Source organism: Salvelinus fontinalis, chromosome 9 (genome assembly GCF_029448725.1).
Source record: "Salvelinus fontinalis isolate EN_2023a chromosome 9, ASM2944872v1, whole genome shotgun sequence".
NCBI classification, from domain to species: Eukaryota; Metazoa; Chordata; class Actinopteri; order Salmoniformes; family Salmonidae; genus Salvelinus; species Salvelinus fontinalis.
In genome coordinates this window covers 57,051,051-57,070,080 of record NC_074673.1, presented here as the reverse complement: position 1 = coordinate 57,070,080, position 19,030 = coordinate 57,051,051, and the positions used below count along the sequence as shown (strand labels likewise).

General features: G+C 42.6%; 1 protein-coding gene across 5 annotated transcripts in view; it reads right to left on the bottom strand.

Moving 5' to 3' along the window:
• The window catches only part of nap1l4a (nucleosome assembly protein 1-like 4a), a 61,635-nt gene extending 56,283 nt beyond the window's left edge, over positions 1-5,352 (bottom strand). For 2 of the 5 annotated variants that reach the window (XM_055934944.1, XM_055934940.1), the window contains exons 1-2: positions 4,788-5,178; positions 4,176-4,222 (exon numbers count right to left, since the gene is read on the bottom strand). In XM_055934944.1, the coding sequence (XP_055790919.1) occupies positions 4,176-4,222; positions 4,788-4,816 (76 nt within the window). In that variant the 5' untranslated portion in view covers positions 4,817-5,178. The other 3 variants (XM_055934942.1, XM_055934943.1, XM_055934939.1) reach the window with 3 other exon arrangements.
• Positions 5,353-19,030: the final 13,678 nt, after the last annotated feature.

The window sequence follows — 19,030 nt, the reverse complement described above, 5'->3', positions numbered from 1 at the left end:
GTGTGTAAAAGAAATGTATATCCACTGAGGTGTTTTTTTTAATATCTCCTAGATCTAGGACAGACTTCAAAACAAGTATTCCTTGATTGTCCATTTTGCCATTAACAAAGATGTTATTCAATGCGTTTCTATGGGCTTTAGCATTAAAGGCCAAAATCAATATTTTATCAAATAATTTAATATTTTGGGGGGGATACCTAAAGGCGTACTAAAATTCCAAATGAAAGAGCTAAAATCTACAGTATGACCATCTTAAAACAATTCCATGTCAGCTTAGCACACCCTCCCCCAACCTCTTAAACTAAGGTATTAAAAGGCCCTAGCGCAGTCTAAAACGTGATTTACTTATGTTTTATATATACACATACACTACATGATCAAACGTATGTGGACACCTGCTCATTAACATTTATTTCCAAAATCATGGGAGTTAATATGGAGTTGGTCCACACTTTGCAGCTTTAACCGCCTCCACTCTTCTGGGAAGGCTTTCCACTAGATGTTGGAACAGGGACTTGTTTCCAATCAGCCACAAGAGCATTCGTGAGGTCAAGCACAGATGTTGGGCAATTAGGCTTGGCTCGCAGTCAGCGTTCCATTTCATCCCAAAGGTGTTTGATGGGGTTGAGGTCAGGGCTCTGTGCAAGCTAGTCAATTTCTTCCAAATCTCGACAAACAATTTCTTTATGGACCTTGCTTTGTGCACAGGGGCTTTGTCATGCTGAAACAGGAAAAGGCCTTCCCCAAACTTGTGTCAAAGTTGGAAGCACAGAATCATCTAGAATGTAATTGTATGCTGCAGCTTTTAGATTTGCCTTCACTGGAATTAAAGGGCCTGGCATCCACCAAACACAGATTTGTCCAGAGAAAGTGTTTCCACTGCTCAAGAGTTCAATGGGGCGAGCTTTACACAAGTCCAGTCAATGCTTGGCATTGCACATGGCAATCTTATGCTAGTCTGCAGCTGTAGCTGCTCTGCAATGGAAACACATTTCATGAAGCTCCCATCAAACAGTTTGTGCCGACGTTGCTTCCAGAGAAAGTTTGGAACTCTGTAGCGAGCGTTGCAACTGAGGACAGATAATTTTAACACTTCAGCATTCGGCGGTCCAGTTCTGTGAGGTTGTGTGGCCTACCACTTCGCAGCTGAGACGTTGTTGCTCCTAGATGTTTCCACTTCACAATAACAGCACTTACAGTTGACTGGGGCAGCTCTAGCAGGGCAGAAATTTGACTAACTGACTTGATGGAAAGGTAGCATCCTATGAAGGTGCCACATTGAAAATCACAGAGCTCTCCAACAAGGCCAGTCTACTGCCAATGTTTGTCTAAAGATATTGCATGGCTTTGTGCTCGATTTTATACACTTGTCAGCAACAGGTGTGGCTGAAAAAGCCAAATCCACTAATTTCAAGGGATGTCCACATACATACAAAGTTGAAGTCGGAAGTTTACATACATGTAGGTTGGAGTCATTAAAACTAGTTTTTCAACCACTACACAAATGTCTTGTTAACAAACTATAGTTATGGCAAGTCGGTTAGGACATCTACTTTGTGCATGACATGTAATGTTTCCAACAATTGTTTAAAGATTATTTCACTGTATCACAATTCCAGTGAGTCAGAAGTTTACATAGACTAAGTTGCCTGTGCCTTTAAACAGCTTGGAAAATTCCAGAAAATAATGTCATGGCTTTAGAAGCTTCTGATAGGCTAATTGACATCAATTGAGTCAATTGGAGGTGTACCTGTGGATGTATTTCAAGGCCTCCTTTCAAATTGCCATGTCCGTACTGTGAGACGCCTAAGACAGCGCTACAGGGAGACAGGATGGACAGCTGATTGTTACATGTGGTCTGCCACTGCGAGGACAACACCTGCACAGGATCGGTACATCCAAACATCACACCTACGGGACAGGTACAGTATGGCAACAACTGCCGAGTTACACCAGGAACGCACAATCCCTCCATCAGTGCTCAGACTGTCCGCAATAGGCTGAGAGAGGCTGGACTGAGGGCTTGTAGGCCTGTTGTAAGGAAACCGTCAACAATATCGTCTATGGGCACAAACCCACCGTCGCTGGACCAGACAGGACTGGCAGTTAGTGCTCTTCACTGACAAGTCGCGGTTTTGTCTCACCAGGGGTGATGGTCGGATTCGCGTTTATTGTTGAAGGAATGAGCGTTACACCGAGGCCTGTACTCTGGAGCAGGATCGATTTGGAGGTGGAGGATCCATCATGGTCTGGGGCGGTGTGTCACAGCATCATCGGACTGAGCTTGTTGTCATTGCAGGCAATCTCAACGCTGTGCGTTACAGGGAAGACATCCTCCTCCCTCATGTGGTACCCTTCCTGCAGGTTCATCCTGATATAACCCTCCAGCATGACAAGACAAGAATGTCAGTGTTCTGCCAAGGCTAGCGAAGAGCCCGGATCTCAATCCTATTGAGCACGTCTGGGAGCTGTTGGATCGGAGGGTGAGGGCTAGGGCCATTCCCCTAAAAAATGTCCGGGAACTTGCAGGTGCCTTGGTGGAAGAGTGGGGTAACATCTCACAGCAAGAACTGGCAAATCTGGTACCGTCCATGACGAGGCCACACCAGACACTGACTGTTACTGTTACTTTTGACCCCCCCCCCCCTTTTAGTGTAAGGTAACCCTTTTAGTGTAAGAGCTGTTTGAAAAGACCGCCTGGAATTTCAGCCTGTTTAGGTGGGATGGTTAATAGACCAATAAGAAAGAGTTCCAAACCTCTGCCAATAACAGCTGGTTCTCAGTTTTCCCCTCCCAGACAGTACTTGCCAAATTCTTACTTGAGAAATTGCTATTTTCTAAGATACTACATTTCTTTTTGGCCATTTTGTTTTCAATTCAATCACAATACGGTACTTAATTGTTACCCAGAAATGATTTGATGTTATGATAAAAACAGCTGCATTGGACCTTTACAAATGTTCCACTAGTCAGATCTCTAGATGCTAGCTATCAAGATAAGAACATGTCAGCAGCTCTGTGACCGGGGTCGTGTTCATCATGACCCACAATGGAAAACATTTGTAAATATTTGGCGATGGAAAAAGAAAATGTGCGTTTCAAATCCGACAGGTCTAGGCAGTCCCTCCCTGTTTCATTCCGTTTTCTTCTGTCCGCTGCCTAAGACGAATGACTGGCAGTTTGTGCTGATCCAACATGCTTTTGCTTCCCATTTATATTAATAAATGCCCTCTTTATGATAGCAAAGATTCAGAGAATGATTGTTCATACCTCTTTCAATCTTATCATAGCCCTGCTCGTGACTAAATATTACATGGCCCATGACTTCTGTATAAAACAGTGAGATGCTACAAGCAAAATAGTCTGTTGTGAAATAGTGAGCTGAGGCTTAGAAGGAGTGATCTAATGGTGGGGCAAGGAGGCACTTGGGTTAAACCAATAGCTCAGTTTGTGTTGTGAACTTATTTGCAAAGCACACACACATACATGCATACAAATAAACACAGGGCACCAAGTTCCTGTTAACTCTGACAAAGAGCGAGTATTATGTTCCTGTAAAAGGGTTGAGTGTACAAAGCAATCTCAAAGTAGCACTTATTGTGGCAATGTTCACATCCTAGGGGATATGAAAAGCTATTATCAAAAGGAAGAAAAATACAAAGTATTTCCACAGCATCCAACTAAGAGGCATGTTATGCAGATATTAATTTGAATGATGCTTTTAAAATGTATTTGTCTTCCAGAGGTGACAGACAATTGGCACAGTACAGAGGTACGGTTGGCACGGTACTGTGCAGGAAAATCAATGAACCTATGACAGCCTAGATCAGAGGCTGTCAGATAAAACAGATGGCAAATTGAGACATGATTGTTCCATAACCAGCCATCAAAGTCAAGATGAGAGGTTCAACTAACTCAGCCGGATGGCTGGCTGCATTCTTATGAAATAAGTTTAATTCCTACATCTTCATTTCATCATTTTATATTTTAAAATCAGATGTTGTATCCTCAAATCCTCACTAGGAAATAGCTGTCTTTCATACAATTGAAAATGCAAGTGTCGTCTGATTTGAGACGCTTGATGGAAACTGATTATGAGTAATATAATTGGTCTTACACGGGCAGAGCAGATACTTGCCATATTCCTTCACCACATTAGATCACACAGAACATACCTCTGCCTTCAGCTTTGTTGGCCTCCATCGTAACAGCTCCTTCTGCTCTGTAGCAAAATAGATACAGGGGTCAATCTGGGAATTAAGTGACTTATGCTCTTAATAAACGATACATGCTTGTGTGCAACATAACTGGAATGATAGGTAGTTAATACTAAGTTCATAGGCAGTGCAACAGTAATGGTTAGGTAACTTTGCTAGCATTATGTTAAATTAACGTAGCTAACGTTACTACCAAGGGTTCCTGGCAAGCCTATTGTCAGTAAACAAACAAGCCTGTCAGTTGACTAGCTAACTTATCTAAGATCTGCTGTTTCGCTGGATATCGAATATGTAAAGTTAGTGACGGCATTAATGGGTATTGTGAAATCAAAATGAACTAGCTTGCTACAGTAACCAGAACACAACAAGCCTCAAGAGCGCAGTTAGATCACGCATTATGCTTGCCTTTGGCAAGAATGAGAGATTGACATGCTACGTTGCTAGCGTACCTACAATAGTTAGCTAAGATTATTCGCGACACGGTCCGACGTAAGCAGAGAAATGTCGTATTACCAGTTCCTTAAAACAACGAAATTTTTTATTTTCTGTCTGTACGCATTAGTTGCCTACCTGTTAGCGTAGCTAGACAATTCTATCATCCACACAAATAACTCTGGGCGGTGCCACAATTATTTGACAGTAAACGTTAGCTAGCAGTAACGTTAGCGTGCTAGCTGATAGCATGTTCGCATGCTGCCCCTCAGAAACCGATTTTATGGCCAACAAAAACCAGGTAACACGACAGCAAGTAGTTAGTCAGCTAACGTCACACACAGAAAACACTACCAAACGACGAATATTAATGGTCATCCACGACGGAAAAAAAACTGTTCATATAAGCGTGTTTCTCCTTTAGTCAAATGCCCCCACTCAACGACCAACATGACATGTGGGAATCTCGCTAACTAGCCAGGCATTTGTTGCTAACAATCAAATGTCACAAACAGTAACTTCTAACACTAGCAACACGCCTCTGACAGTTTCTACCAGTTCACTGTTCAATACCTCCTGTTGAAACACAAACAATAACAAAATCCAATGAGAATAGCTACGTAGCTATCTGGCGAATTCTGCTCCCTTACCTCAGGGTCTTCTTCTTCTTGAAAGTTTATGGCAGACTACATCTATTGACGTATTGCCGCCACCTACTGTACAGGGTATTGAAACAAAACAAAAATAATATATTCCATTGCGGGAAGGGGGACCCGAGATTTTTTTTTTACCCTTATTTTACCAGGTAAGTTGACTGAGAAATCATTCTCATTTACAGCAACGACCTGGGGAATAATTACAGGGGAGAGGAAGGGGGATGACTAGATGACCATGATGGTATGGGGGCCAGATTGGGAATTTAGCCAGGACACTGGGGTTTACACCCCTACTCTTACGACAAGTGCCATGGGATCTTTAGTGACCACAGAGAGTCAGGACACCCATTTAACATCCCATCCAAAAGACGGCACCCTACACAAGGCAATGTCCCCAATCACTGCCCTGGGGTATTGGGATATTTATTTTTTTAGACCAGAGGAAAGGGTGCCTCCTACTGGCCCTTCAACACCACTTCCAGCAGCAGCTGGTCTCCCATCCAGGGACCAACACTGCTTAGCTTCAGAAGCAAGCCAGCAGTGGGATGCAGGGGGATATGCTGCTGGTGAGATAATACAAAAATAAATCAAAAACAACCAACTCCTTCGGTCACATCCCTACACAGGCTCAGGTGCCTGTGAGGGTGGAGCATTCCTCAACAAGATTCCTTGCAATGCCGCTGCATTGACAAGGAATATCAACTTGTGTCTCTACTCCTACTACCATTACTTATTCAACGTAACACCTTTTTTCCCCACTCTTCTCATTAACTCCGGATAGGAGACATTCTGGACAGCACTTATTCTTGCCACACCAGTCTCCTTCACCCTAACAGGACACTTCAGAAATTCAGGTGCACCACAATTGAAGCTTTTAGGCTCAGCTGGCATATAATACTCCTCTCATCTACATACACTTGACACATTACGGAATAATTGACATTTATCACACTGCATTGGTTTGGGCATGAAGGCAATCACAGGGAATCTCATTTAACCCAAATACATGTGAGAAGGGAGAGACTCTTCTTCAGGAAACAATAGAATGGATGGAGTGGGCCTCCGCACGCCATCTACTATGCGGATCAGTCATTTTGCACCAACCACTTGATCAAAATCTTCATGTATATCCTTTGCATTTACTTCTAGCACCACCACAGAGATAACACCCTTGATAAGCGCCCTGCTTTGAAGATCCACACACATTCCAACCGGACAACTTCGAGGCGCAAAGCACACTCCTTTTCCATAGAAACACAAAAAACAAAATAAGCCCACTTCTCGTTATTCTCATCGACACCACCTCATCCAACACATCCATCATTTTAACAGAGACTTCAAACGAATCTCCCAGGTAACACTACTGACCCCACACCCTTATTCCAACCAAAACAAGACTATTGGATTTATTAGTTTCCACTACCACTTTACTTCTCTTATTTCCTTTTGCATTCGCCACTGTAATCCAATTCTTATTACTCTCCTCTCCACTCGACACTGCATCCGATTCAAACAGAATATTCGCTTCCTCCATTTTCCCCAAACCCCCCCCCCAACTCTTTTTCTTCGATGAGGTTTAACGGCAGTTGGCATCCAATAAATGTTGCATTTCTGCCACCTACTAGACTGGAGTACAACTCCCTTATACATTGCTTTACAAAAAGCTATGTATTTTTTTATGCAAATAAAATCAACAAATACCCTACCATCTAAACACTCACTAAAAACCCACCACTCCACTTCACTATTAAAATATATCAAGTTCTACTGGAGGCCAACACCACCACTCAACCTGTAACTTCTGATGTCAAGTCTCACACATTCAAATACCTCTCTGCAGCGGTCACCACAACCTCAATTTTCTACGACTTACGTTCTATCCCTGCAGTACAGTTGATAACCATTGCTATAAACACAAAATCCAATCTTACTGAAGCATATATCAGTTGTTGATCTATCCTTCTGAACTGACTACTCACATCACTTCTCTCAGTATCCCTCCCCCATCTTCCTCTACTCTATTCACTGCCTCTGCATACGGCAACTTCTGTACTACTCTAACCCTGGAAACCTCAAACTGTCTCTCTCTCTCACCGGACATTTCTGATCCTCAGCCCCATGGGCACCCCAACAATTAACACATACCACTACTTTCCCCAATGCCACACATTCCTTCGTCTCATGCCCTTCTGCACATTTTTCACACCTAGGAACCTCCCTCCTACACACTGTTGCCACATGCCCATAAGCTTGACACCTGTAAGAACGTAATGTATTCAGCACAAAAGCTTGAACAGTATACGTTATATACCCTAACATAACTGTCAGGAACAAACTCAACATCAAAACTCAAAAGAACAGACAACGACTCTTTTGTTTCACCAATCACGTCACCTTGTCTGCGTTGCACCAAACAACAAGCATTACAAACACTGAATACTCCCTCCCCTTGGTCAACTTTCACACCTATAGTTACCCCAGTAATCACTCCTTTCAATGGCGCCATTTACACCTCTTGTCCCCATTTATTTAACGCAGAGTGCCTGCTCCCTCTGACCAGCAAAATCACAAACAATTATCATAAGACCACTTCTGGATACCTTCACCGATTCCACAGCACCCAACTCTGTTTTCACCAACCCTGAAACTACAAATGGATCAGCCAAAAGGCAAGGGCTCACTTTTTCCAAAAAATGCACTCCTACTGTCACAGACTCGTCTTTATCCTGACTCTCGGCGCAAACCTCGGGCTTCGAGAACTTCACATCTACCACCTCCGATACTTCGCCCTCATTCACTTCCATTTCTCCTGCTGTCTTCAATCCAGCTCACTCTGCTTACACTTTCTACCATTCTTCTTTAACAAAACATATCCCTTTTTTCCTCCATATTTAACCGATTCAAGCTCACTATCTTTCTTCGACCTCCTCTGCCTCTCGTTTTCCCGCCATTCCTCCACCATATTCCAATTATAGGTCCCACTACGATAATACTGCACTTCTCCTGACATACTGTACATCTTGTTCTTGCCCTCTCGAGGGCAGTCCTTTTCCCCTGGCTAATCCTTTCTCCTCAATCACTCTGGACGTGCATTTGGGATTCTGAGAACTTCAATGTTGCCTTCAGCTGAACATGCAAAGAGAGGTGGTTTATCTTTAGCCCAACAAGGTCTTCTTCGGTAAATTGGCGATCGCACAAGTTAATGTGCATCCTGCCACCTACTGTGCAGGATGGAAACAAGATTCACAAAAAACTACCAAACTACAAAAAAACAAATGAACTAAATCAGATCTGATCCCTACATAGGTTCAAGGGGAACCTGGGAGGGCAGGTCTTCTGGCGCCAGTACTCCTCGCAAGTCTTCAAATGTAAAATCCTTAATTAAGTCCCAAAAGATTTTCTGCCACAGCCACAATAATGTCCAGTTTCTTAGACTTCTCTGAGACTCGTGCTATACAGTTTATAACTGTGGCAATGAACGCCACAAAATCCACGTTTTTAACACACAAGGTTATCTTTTGACTGGCAGCAAACATTTACTACAGGCTGTCGTGCGTCCACAACCATATCTTCATTAGCATCACTTGTTTTCTCAATTATCTTTATCACCTCTGCATAGGAGATTCGATTGACCGCTCTAACTTTTGCCACCTCAATCTCCTTCACCCTTACAGAGTACTCTTGGAACTCAGGATCATGATCCCCACCACAATTGCAACACCGTCATCCTTCTACACACAGTTCTTCAGTAAACTCTGTCCATCTGCACATACTTGAAACAAAGCCAAATTCTTTACAGTTCTTGCACTGCAATGGTTTTGGGACGAAAGCTCTTACAGCGTATCTTACATAACCAAGTTTCACATGCGTTGGTATTTGCGCTTTATCAAAAAACAACAGGACCGACAGACTTTCTTATTTTTCCTCCATTCACCCAGAGGGTCAGATGCCAGGCACCACTACACCGGAATTCTATTCAGGTATTCAACCTGAACATCCGTCGTCACCCCTGAGATGACTCTGATGGGTGCTCTACTCCGAAGTTCAAAACACAAAACTTCTGTTGCTCGTATTCTTTTGAGGCTCACTGAAATTTTCTTCTGTTCTTCAGAAATACAATCCATCTAAATAAGACCGCTTCTGGTCACTGAAAGACTTATCCCAGTGCATACTTCACCATTTTCAACACCCGAAACGGGTCTCCCACATATGCGTCCTTACTCAGCAAACGCATCCCAACAAGAAGCGATTCATTATCCTGCACTCCAATTTCATACAATTCCCTTTTTGTTCCAGTTTTTGATACTCCTGTTGTCCATTCAGAACATTTGTCTTCATCAACTTTGCTCAACGTGCTGTTTGATTCGAACCCACCATCCACTTTCGCTATCTATCTTGCCATCTTACCTCAGGGTCCGTGCTGCTCTTGCTTCTTCTTCTTTGGGATGGCGGATCGCATCCAACTTTTAAAGTGCATACACCGCCATTAAATTAGCTTCATTATTGCTGTTCCTCTTAGAAGTTGAAAGAGAGCCATAGACACCACTTCCCTTCCCTCACCAATGTTCACTCTAAACTGCAGGCGCAGTTCCCCGCGACTGCCACACAGAAGAAACCACGCAGAGAACCACAAGATAGAACATCACTCAACTTTCTAGAGTTTTCCCTCTTAGTTATTAACACTAAAACGTGTTAAAAAAACATTTCCCTTTACTGTGGGGATTGTGATGAATCAACACAATATTAGCAACTTTCAATGTAACATACCTAAACAAACTATCCAAGACTTAGTATGCAAAACTAACTATGCAAGAGATTTTGTAGTAGGCATAACGCATTGGATGATGATTCTAATGCATTGACAAGCACCATTCAGCCAGTGTGGCGTATCCAATCAGCGCTTCAGTAGGCCAATAAGCAATTAGACCATTGCCATATATGGATCTGTGCCATTCACTTTGAACTGGACTGTTTACGCGAGTAAACGAGCTGCGTATGGCCACATGTGCACATTTGTTCATATTTGCTAGTTGATGAGTTATTAGCCAATCTAAAAATAATTTGTAGTCAGCAATGGGGGAGTGATTGCTTCCTACAACAGTACAAAATGTTAGCATTGCTAGACATTTTTTAAAAGCCAGTCAGGTAAACCACTGTTTTTGTCTTAAAGGGGCAGTGTTGTATTTTGAGAAAGGCTTGAATATGCTAAATAGCCAATAGGCGGAGGGTGGCATTGTCTGATTCTCTGTAATAATGGTATGGGAATAATAATGCCTTTTATTTTGTAAATGGTTTCTTGCATCAAACACAACAACATTTTCAGTCACATCCTTGTCTGAAGTGGATAAACAGGTTAATGTCAACCCCTGTATGTTTTTTTTTTTTCAAAGGCTCTTGGAATGTAGGCCAACATTGAACACCACACTTTGGCTGCTACAGTAGGCTGAATTATAGAACAGCTATTTCCGTGTTAAAATGTTATGGGATGTATTTTCTCCATTGTTTGTGATGGTAGGCCGCTCTGGCATGCCTAAATTCTGATTAAGTAGCCTACTTAACCACTGTCTGAAACTAACATAAAGTGGGTGAACATCAGTGTTCATAGTAAACAGATGTTGGAAGTTGCACAGAATTTTTACAAACTGGAAGTTTGCACTCAGCAGACCTGAAATTTGCTCAGTGTCAAAAAATATGTGTGGAAACATTTCTCATGAGGAGCTGAATGGCAGTTTGATCATGACAACACGCCTCCCACACCTTTACAAGTATTTCCTGAACTTACCATATGTTTCTTTGGAATGGGAATTTCATCATGACCACCTCTCATCTGCTGATCACCAGTTCTCTTAGCTACGGATTGTTACACCAGATAATGGGATTTAGCCAAAGATTTCTGGTATCCATTACTGGGAGTTATAGGATAAGTACTGTTTGGTGTAGAACTGAGAATTTTCGACCAACCTTGGATATCTGAATGTCTGGCATCTGTTTGATGCTACCGAGCCCCGTACAGCTTAAATAAATAGGGAATACACATTTCAAAGATTGATAGAAAAGTTGCATATTTATTTTATGGCGGTTCTATGTCATGGCTCTCCAACCCTGATCCTGGAGAGCAACAGTCATGTAGGTTTTCGCTCTAACCCTAATCTAGCACACCTGATTTTAATTATCTGGTTGATAAGCTGAATCAGGTTAGTTACAATTGGAGTTGGAACAAAAACCTAGAGGACAAATATCCAGGAACAGGATTGGAGGCCCCTGTTCTACCACAGAAAGTTGGTGGCAGCTAATTGGGGAGGACGGGCTCGTGGTAACGACTGGAGCGGAATTAGTCTAACGGTATTAAAGACATCAAACACGTGGTTTCCATGTGTTTGATGCCGTTCCATTCGCTCCGTTCCGGCCATTATTATGTGCCGCCCTCCTCTCAGCAGCCTCCTGTGTCTTTTACATGGGCTTATGCTGAGCCACACTGGCTGCGTTAACACAGGCAGCCCAATTCTGATATTAGAATTAGCTAATTGATAAGTAAACATCCTGGTTTCAGGAGAAATGGTTATTTCACTTACACCTCCCTAATTCTCCCGATTTTCAGGAAAAAGTTGACATTTCACCTAGATATCCCTAATTTGATAACTGCGGTGTACAACATAGAAGCTTAACAGGTTCTGATTGACTTACTATGCTTTTTCATCCGAGATCGGCCCCCGATTGCTAATTAATCAGTTCTTTATTCTCCAGGCTCCGCTTTGTCATCAAAATTGACAACCTTGCGCCTCCCGGGTGGCGCAGTGGTCTAAGGCACTACAAAAACTCCTGCTTCTAGTCCAGGTCCTGTCACAGCCGGCCGCAACCGGGAGGGCCATGGGGCGACTCACAATTGGCCTAGCGTCGTCCGGGTTAGGGAGGGTTTGGCCGGTAGGGATATCCTTGTCTCATCGTGCCCTAGCGACTCCTGTGGCGGGCCGGGAGCAGTGCGCGCTGACCAGGTCGCTAGGTGTACGGTGTTTCCTTCGACACATTGGTGTGGCTGGCTTCTGGGTTGGATGCGCGCTGTGTTAAGAAGCAGTGCGGCTTGGTTGTGTTTCGGAGGCCTCATGGCTCTCGACCTTCGTCTCTCCTGAGCCCGTACGGGAGTTGTAGCGATGAGACAAGACAGTAACTACTAACAATTGGATACCACGAAATTGGGGAGAAAAAGGGGGGGAAAAACCTGATATCAATGACCGAGAATGACATATATCCATCGTGATTTGCCCAGGACTTTCACTGCTGACCTCGTTACATTATGAGCAAAATTTGATAAGGACCTTCCCATTTTGGCCCTGTGTAACCTTTATTTAACAAGACAATTTAATAAATTCTTATTTACAAAGATAGCCTACCCCGGCCAAACCCGGATGATGCTGTGCCAATTGTGCGCTGCCCTATAGGACTCCCAATCACGGCCGGATGTGGCACAGCCTGGATTCTATCCAGGGACTGTAATGACGCCTCTTGAACTGAGATGTAGTGCCTTAGAGTCCATCCCAACGCCACATCCTCTAGTTTTTTCTAATAGTAGCCTACAGGTTTCTGACAATCACCATGATGTTGTGTCAGCACTGAGGTCATGTGCCATCTTTTTCAGCAACAAAGAGGGTCCGGAATGCCTAAAGCCGGAACTGATGACAGAGCTAGTTTAAGCTTGCCAAAACCCTCTTTCTGTTCTTCCGTGGAGACTACTAGGTCTTTTGAATCGGGGTCTCCCTTGAGGAGGTCATTAAAGGGTTGTGCAATTTCGGAAAAGGAGTCTATGCAGCATTTGTTGTAGTTGCACAAGCCCATGAAGGAGCTGAGTTCTTTAATAGTAGTGGGTTCCTTGGTGGCTTGTGTGGCGGCAGTACGACTTTGTGTCAGCTATCTTTTTCCCTGCGAGACCAGTTGACCGAGGTAGATAACCTGTGATTGAATGAGTTGGGCTTTTTCAGGGCTAGCTTTATCGCCTTTGGCATGCAAGTGGTCAAACAGTGATTTTAGGTCCTTGGCATGTATTGCCTCATCTTGTGATGCCGACAATATATCATCAACCTATAGTATGAAAACAGATGACATCGAAGGGAGATCTTGGAGATGTCGATGCAATGCTTGATGGTAAACCGAAGGACTATTATGAAGGCCCACAGGAGTCCTAGTCCACTGGTACTGTTGACTATCCACAGAAAAAGAAAGCCATATCAATGATCGAGAACACAGAGTGACCAGGTGACAAAGAGGAAAAAAATGGTTGAGGGGTTAGCCACCATTGGAGTGAACGTGGAGATTCATTTGCATTCCTGTAGTCCACTGTCACCTGCCAGTCACCATTTGATTTCCTCACTGGCCATACCGGACTATTAGAGGCAGAATGTGTCTTTTCAACAATACCCATGTCCCATAGATCTCGAATCACTTCTTTCGTAGCGGCCATAGCTTCCTTGATGATGGGATACTGTTTTGTGCACGGTGGGGCAACACCTGTGAAGCGCCCTGGTTCCGTATCCAAAGTTCTACACTCCTTTTTCTCTGTAGTCCAAATAGGATGGTTCTGAACTGTAGAGCCCTGCAGTTATCTAATTCGCCACGTCACCTTTCCTTCAGAGATGTGTAGAGTAAAGTTGCATAATAACATCAAGGCCTAAAATAGGTTGTTCAAAGGAGCCTATTCACACCCCTGCATCAATCTTAATTGGTTCAATAGAAATTGATAATGGTTTGGTCTGTTTCAAATCTGTCAAATCTGCTCATTCTACTTACACTTTCTACCATTATTCTTTAACAAAACATATCACTTTTTTCCTCCATATTTAACCGATTCAAGCTCACTATCTTTCTTCGACCTCCTCTGCCTCTCGTTTTCCCTCCATTCCTCCACCATATTCCAAGTATAGGTCTCAATACGATAATACTGCACTTCTCCTGACATACTGTACATCTTGTTCTTGCCCTCTCGAGGGCAGTCCTTTTCCCCTGGCTAATCCTTTCTCCTCAATCACTCTGGACGTGCATTTGGGATTCTGAGAACTTCAATGTTGCCTTCAGCTGAACGTGCAAAGAGAGATGGTTTATCTTTAGCCCAGCAAGGTCTTCTTCGGTAAATTGGCGATCGCACAAGTTAATGTGCATCCTGCCACCTACTGTGCAAGATGGAAACAAGATTCACAAAAAAACTAAACAAACCAACAAAAAACTACCAAACTACAAAAAAATAAATGAACTAAATCAGATCTGATCCCTACATAGGTTCAAGGGTGTCGTGTCTTTGCTATCGTTAAATTGAAGACTTATAGTTTTCATCATATATTCCTGTAATTAGGGCTTACGCTATCACTTGAGTAATAACGTAACTAATTAACTATGAATTCGAGGGCACCAGGGAAAGTTATTAGATTACAAAGTTATAATTTCCCAATATAACCTTTCAAATATTTTCATATCTGATCAATAGTCTTCTAATTAATGATTTATTTACTCTACCTCGTCAGTCTCATTCCAAACGTCGTAAATCGTTGATTATCTGCACGAACCCAGTCTTCACTATGAGTCATCCATACATCAATTGTCTTAAATCATTTATTTATTACTAACTAATTAATTCACAGAAATGCATAAACAAACAAACAAACTTAAAATAGTTACATGAAATGATGGGAGCAATATACCCTAGTGGGCTGAACCGGCATGGCGGCTGTTAGACAAAGGGAAAGTTGCGTTCGACTAATAATTCACTACAGAGTCCATAACTATAACAATTGACATGCTAATCCTTACACATGAACGCTCACTCATTCGGGAACAATTGCAATCAATATATATATAGTTACGTTCAGTGTGTGTGTCGTCTTGATCGTTGGAGAGAAGTTTGTTTTTGTTGGAGATTCGTCGGTCTCTGTCTTGGCTATTGTGGATTGTTCAGAGGGACATTCGTTATAGAATGATTGTTTCGGCGGTTGTCTTTCTTCGCGTTCAATGATACCGAATTCCTAGCTGCAGACTAGAAGTCAATATCAAAGACTTGTTATGATTCGTATAAGAGTTTTAACCACGTGGGATGGTTAAAAGATTCAGCAGTCTGGTCTCAAACCCTGGCCCTCTCGTTATCGAGGTAAGCTGGTCTGCAACCTTTGTCCTCTCGTGATTGAGAGAAACATGGTCTTAATGGTAATTTCTTAGGAGTTGGGTTTTATTCAGATAGCAGAGAGGGGTGGTCCCATGGTCTCTGACCCATACTGGGCTCAGAGCGGTCCTTGGATTTAGTTCAAATCAAAAAGGTATTTGTATTTTTCTTAATTAAACAGTCCAAAATCATATTACACAATTATACAAACAGTATCATACTCACTCATTCATTTTATACAACACACAGATGTAAACCTCATATCTGAGGTTATTATATAAACAGCGGTTTGGTAATGTGGTCCCACAGTCTCACATGAGTTTCCCACGTGATGACAAATGGACCGGTTCATAGCTGGACTGTCCACCAATCTTTCCTACTTGTGCAGGAATATGAAATATGTTCGTACCTCAAGTTCTGTGAGGTGGAAGAGAATTCCTTTGTCCTGAAAGTTTACCCTCTGTCTTAATACTGTTTGTGGTGGGGAGATTCTCAGGAATTTACGACATCTCTCTGTGATCACAGCATGGGTTGAAGGAGGAAAGGGGGAGGCAGGGAGAGGGGGATGGGGTTTGCTATACCCACGCAGGCAACGTCATGACAAGGGGAACCTGGGAGGGCAGGTCTTCTGGCGCCAGTACTCCTCGCAAGTCTTCAAATGTAAAATCCTTAATTAAGTCCCAAAAGATTTGCCACAGCCACAATAATGTCCAGTTTCTTAGACTTCTCTGAGACTCGTGCTATACAGTTTATAACTGTGGCAATGAACGCCACAAAACCCAAATTTTTAACACACAAGGTTATCTTTTGACTGGCAGCAAACATTTACTACAGGCTGTGGTGCGTCCACAACCATATCTTCATTAGCATCACTTGTTTTCTCAATTATCTTAATCACCTCTGCATAGGAGATTCGATTGACCGCTCTAACTTTTGCCACCTCAATCTCCTTCACCCTTACAGAGTACTCCAGGAACTCAGGATCATGATCCCCACCACAATTGCAACACCGTCATCCTTCTACACACAGTTCTTCAGTAAACTCTGTCCGTCTGCACATACTTGAAACAAAGCCAAATTCTTTACAGTTCTTGCACTGCAATGGTTTTGGGACGAAAGCTCTTACAGCGTATCTTACATAACCAAGTTTCACATGCGTTGGTATTTGCGCTTTATCAAAAAACAACAGGACCGATAGACTTTCTTATTTTTCCTCCATTCACCCAGAGGGTCAGATGCCAGGCACCACTACACCGGAATTCTCTTCAGGTATTCAACCTGAACATCCGTCGTCACCCCTGAGATGACTCTGATGGGTGCTCTACTCCGAAGTTCAAAACACAAAACTTCTGTTGCTCGTATTCTTTTGAGGCTCACTGAAATCTTCTTCTGTTCTTCATAAATACAATCCATCTAAATAAGACCGCTTCTGCTCACTGAAAGACTTATCCCAGCGCATACTTCACCATTTTCAACACCCGAAACCGGTCTCCCACTAATGCGTCCTTACTCAGCAAACGCATCCCAACAAGAAGCGATTCATTATCCTGCACTCCAATTTTATACAATTCCCTTTTTGTTCCAGTTTTTGATACTCCTGTTGTCCATTCAGAACATTTGTCTTCACCAACTTTGCTCAACGTGCTGTTTGATTCGAACCCACCATCCACTTTCACTATCTATCTTGCCATCTTACCTCAGGGTCCGTGCTGCTCTTGCTTCTTCTTCTTTGGGATGGCGGATCGCATCCAACTTTTAATGTGCATACACCGCCATTAAATTAGCTTCATTATTGCTGTTCCTCTTAGAAGTTGAAAGAGAGCCATAGACACCACTTCCCTTCCCTCACCAATGTTCACTCTAAACTGCAGGCGCAGTTCCCCGCGACTGCCACACAGAAGAAACCACGCAGAGAACCACAAGATAGAACATCACTCAACTTTCTAGAGTTTTCCCTCTTAGTTATTAACACTAAAACGTGTTAAAAAAACATTTCCCTTTACTGTGGGGATTGTGATGAATCAACACAATATTAGCAACTTTCAATGTAACATACCTAAACAAACTATCCAAGACTTAGTATGCAAAACTAACTATGCAAGAGATTTTGTAGTAGGCATACTGCATTGGATGATGATTCTAATGCATTGACAAGCACCATTCAGCCAGTGTGGCGTATCCAATCAGCGCTTCAGTAGGCCTATAAGCAATTAGACCATTGCCATATATGGATCTGTGCCATTCACTTTGAACTGGACTGTTTACGCGTGTAAACGAGCTGCGTATAGCCACATGTGCAAATTTGTTCATATTTGCTAGTTGATGAGTTATTAGCCAATCTAAAAAATAATTTGTAGTCAGCAATGGGTGAGTGATTGCTTCCTACAACAGCACAAAATGTTAGCATTGCTAGACATTTTTTTAAAGCGAGTCAGGTAAACCACTGGCTTTGTCTTAAAGGGGCAGTGTTGAATTTTGAGAAAGGCTTGAATATGCTAAATAGCCGATAGGCAGAGGGAGGCATTGTCTGATTCTCTGTAATAATGGTATGGGAATAATAATGCCTTTTATTTTGTAAATGGTTTCTTGCATCAAACACAACAACATTTTCAGTCACATCCTTGTCTGAAGTGGATAAACAGGTTAATGTCAAGCCCTGTATGTTTGTTTTTTTCAAAGGCTCATGGAATGTAGGCCAACATTGAACACCACACTTTGGCTGCTACAGTAGGCTGAATTATAGAACAGCTATTTCCGTGTTAAAATGTTATGGGATGTATTTTCTCCATTGTTTGTGATGGTAGACCGCTCTGGCATGCCTAAATTCTGATTAAGTAGCCTACTTAACCACTGTCTGAAACTAACATAAAGTGGGTGAACATCAGTGTTCATAGTAAACAGATGTTGGAAGTTGCACAGAATTTTTACAAACTGGAAGTTTGCACTCAGCAGACCTGAAATTTGCTCAGTGTCAAAAAATATGTGTGGAAACATTTCTCATGAGGAGCTGAATGGCAGTTTGATCATGACAACACGCCTCCCACACCTTTACAAGTATTTCCTGAACTTACCATATGTTTCTTTGGAATGGGAATTTCATCATGACCACCTCTCATCTGCTGATCACCAGTTCTCTTAGCTACGGATTGTTACACCAGATAATGGGATTTAGCCAAAGATTTCCGGTATCCATTACTGGGAGTTATAGGATAAGTACTGTTTGGTGTAGAACTGAGAATTTTCGACCAACCTTGGATATCTGAATGTCTGGCATCTGTTTGATAATACCGAGCCCCGTACAGCTTAAATAAATAGGGAATACACATTTCAAAGATTGATAGAAAAGCTGCATATTTATTTTATGGCGGTTCTATGTCATGACTCTCCAACCCTGATCCTGGAGAGCAACAGTCATGTAGGTTTTCGCTCTAACCCTAATCTAGCACACCTGATTTTAATTATCTGGTTGATAAGCTGAACCAGGTTAGTTACAATTGGAGTTGGAACAAAAACCTAGAGGACAAATATCCAGGAACAGGATTGGAGGCCCCTGTTTTACCACAGAAAGTTTGTGGCAGCTAATTGGG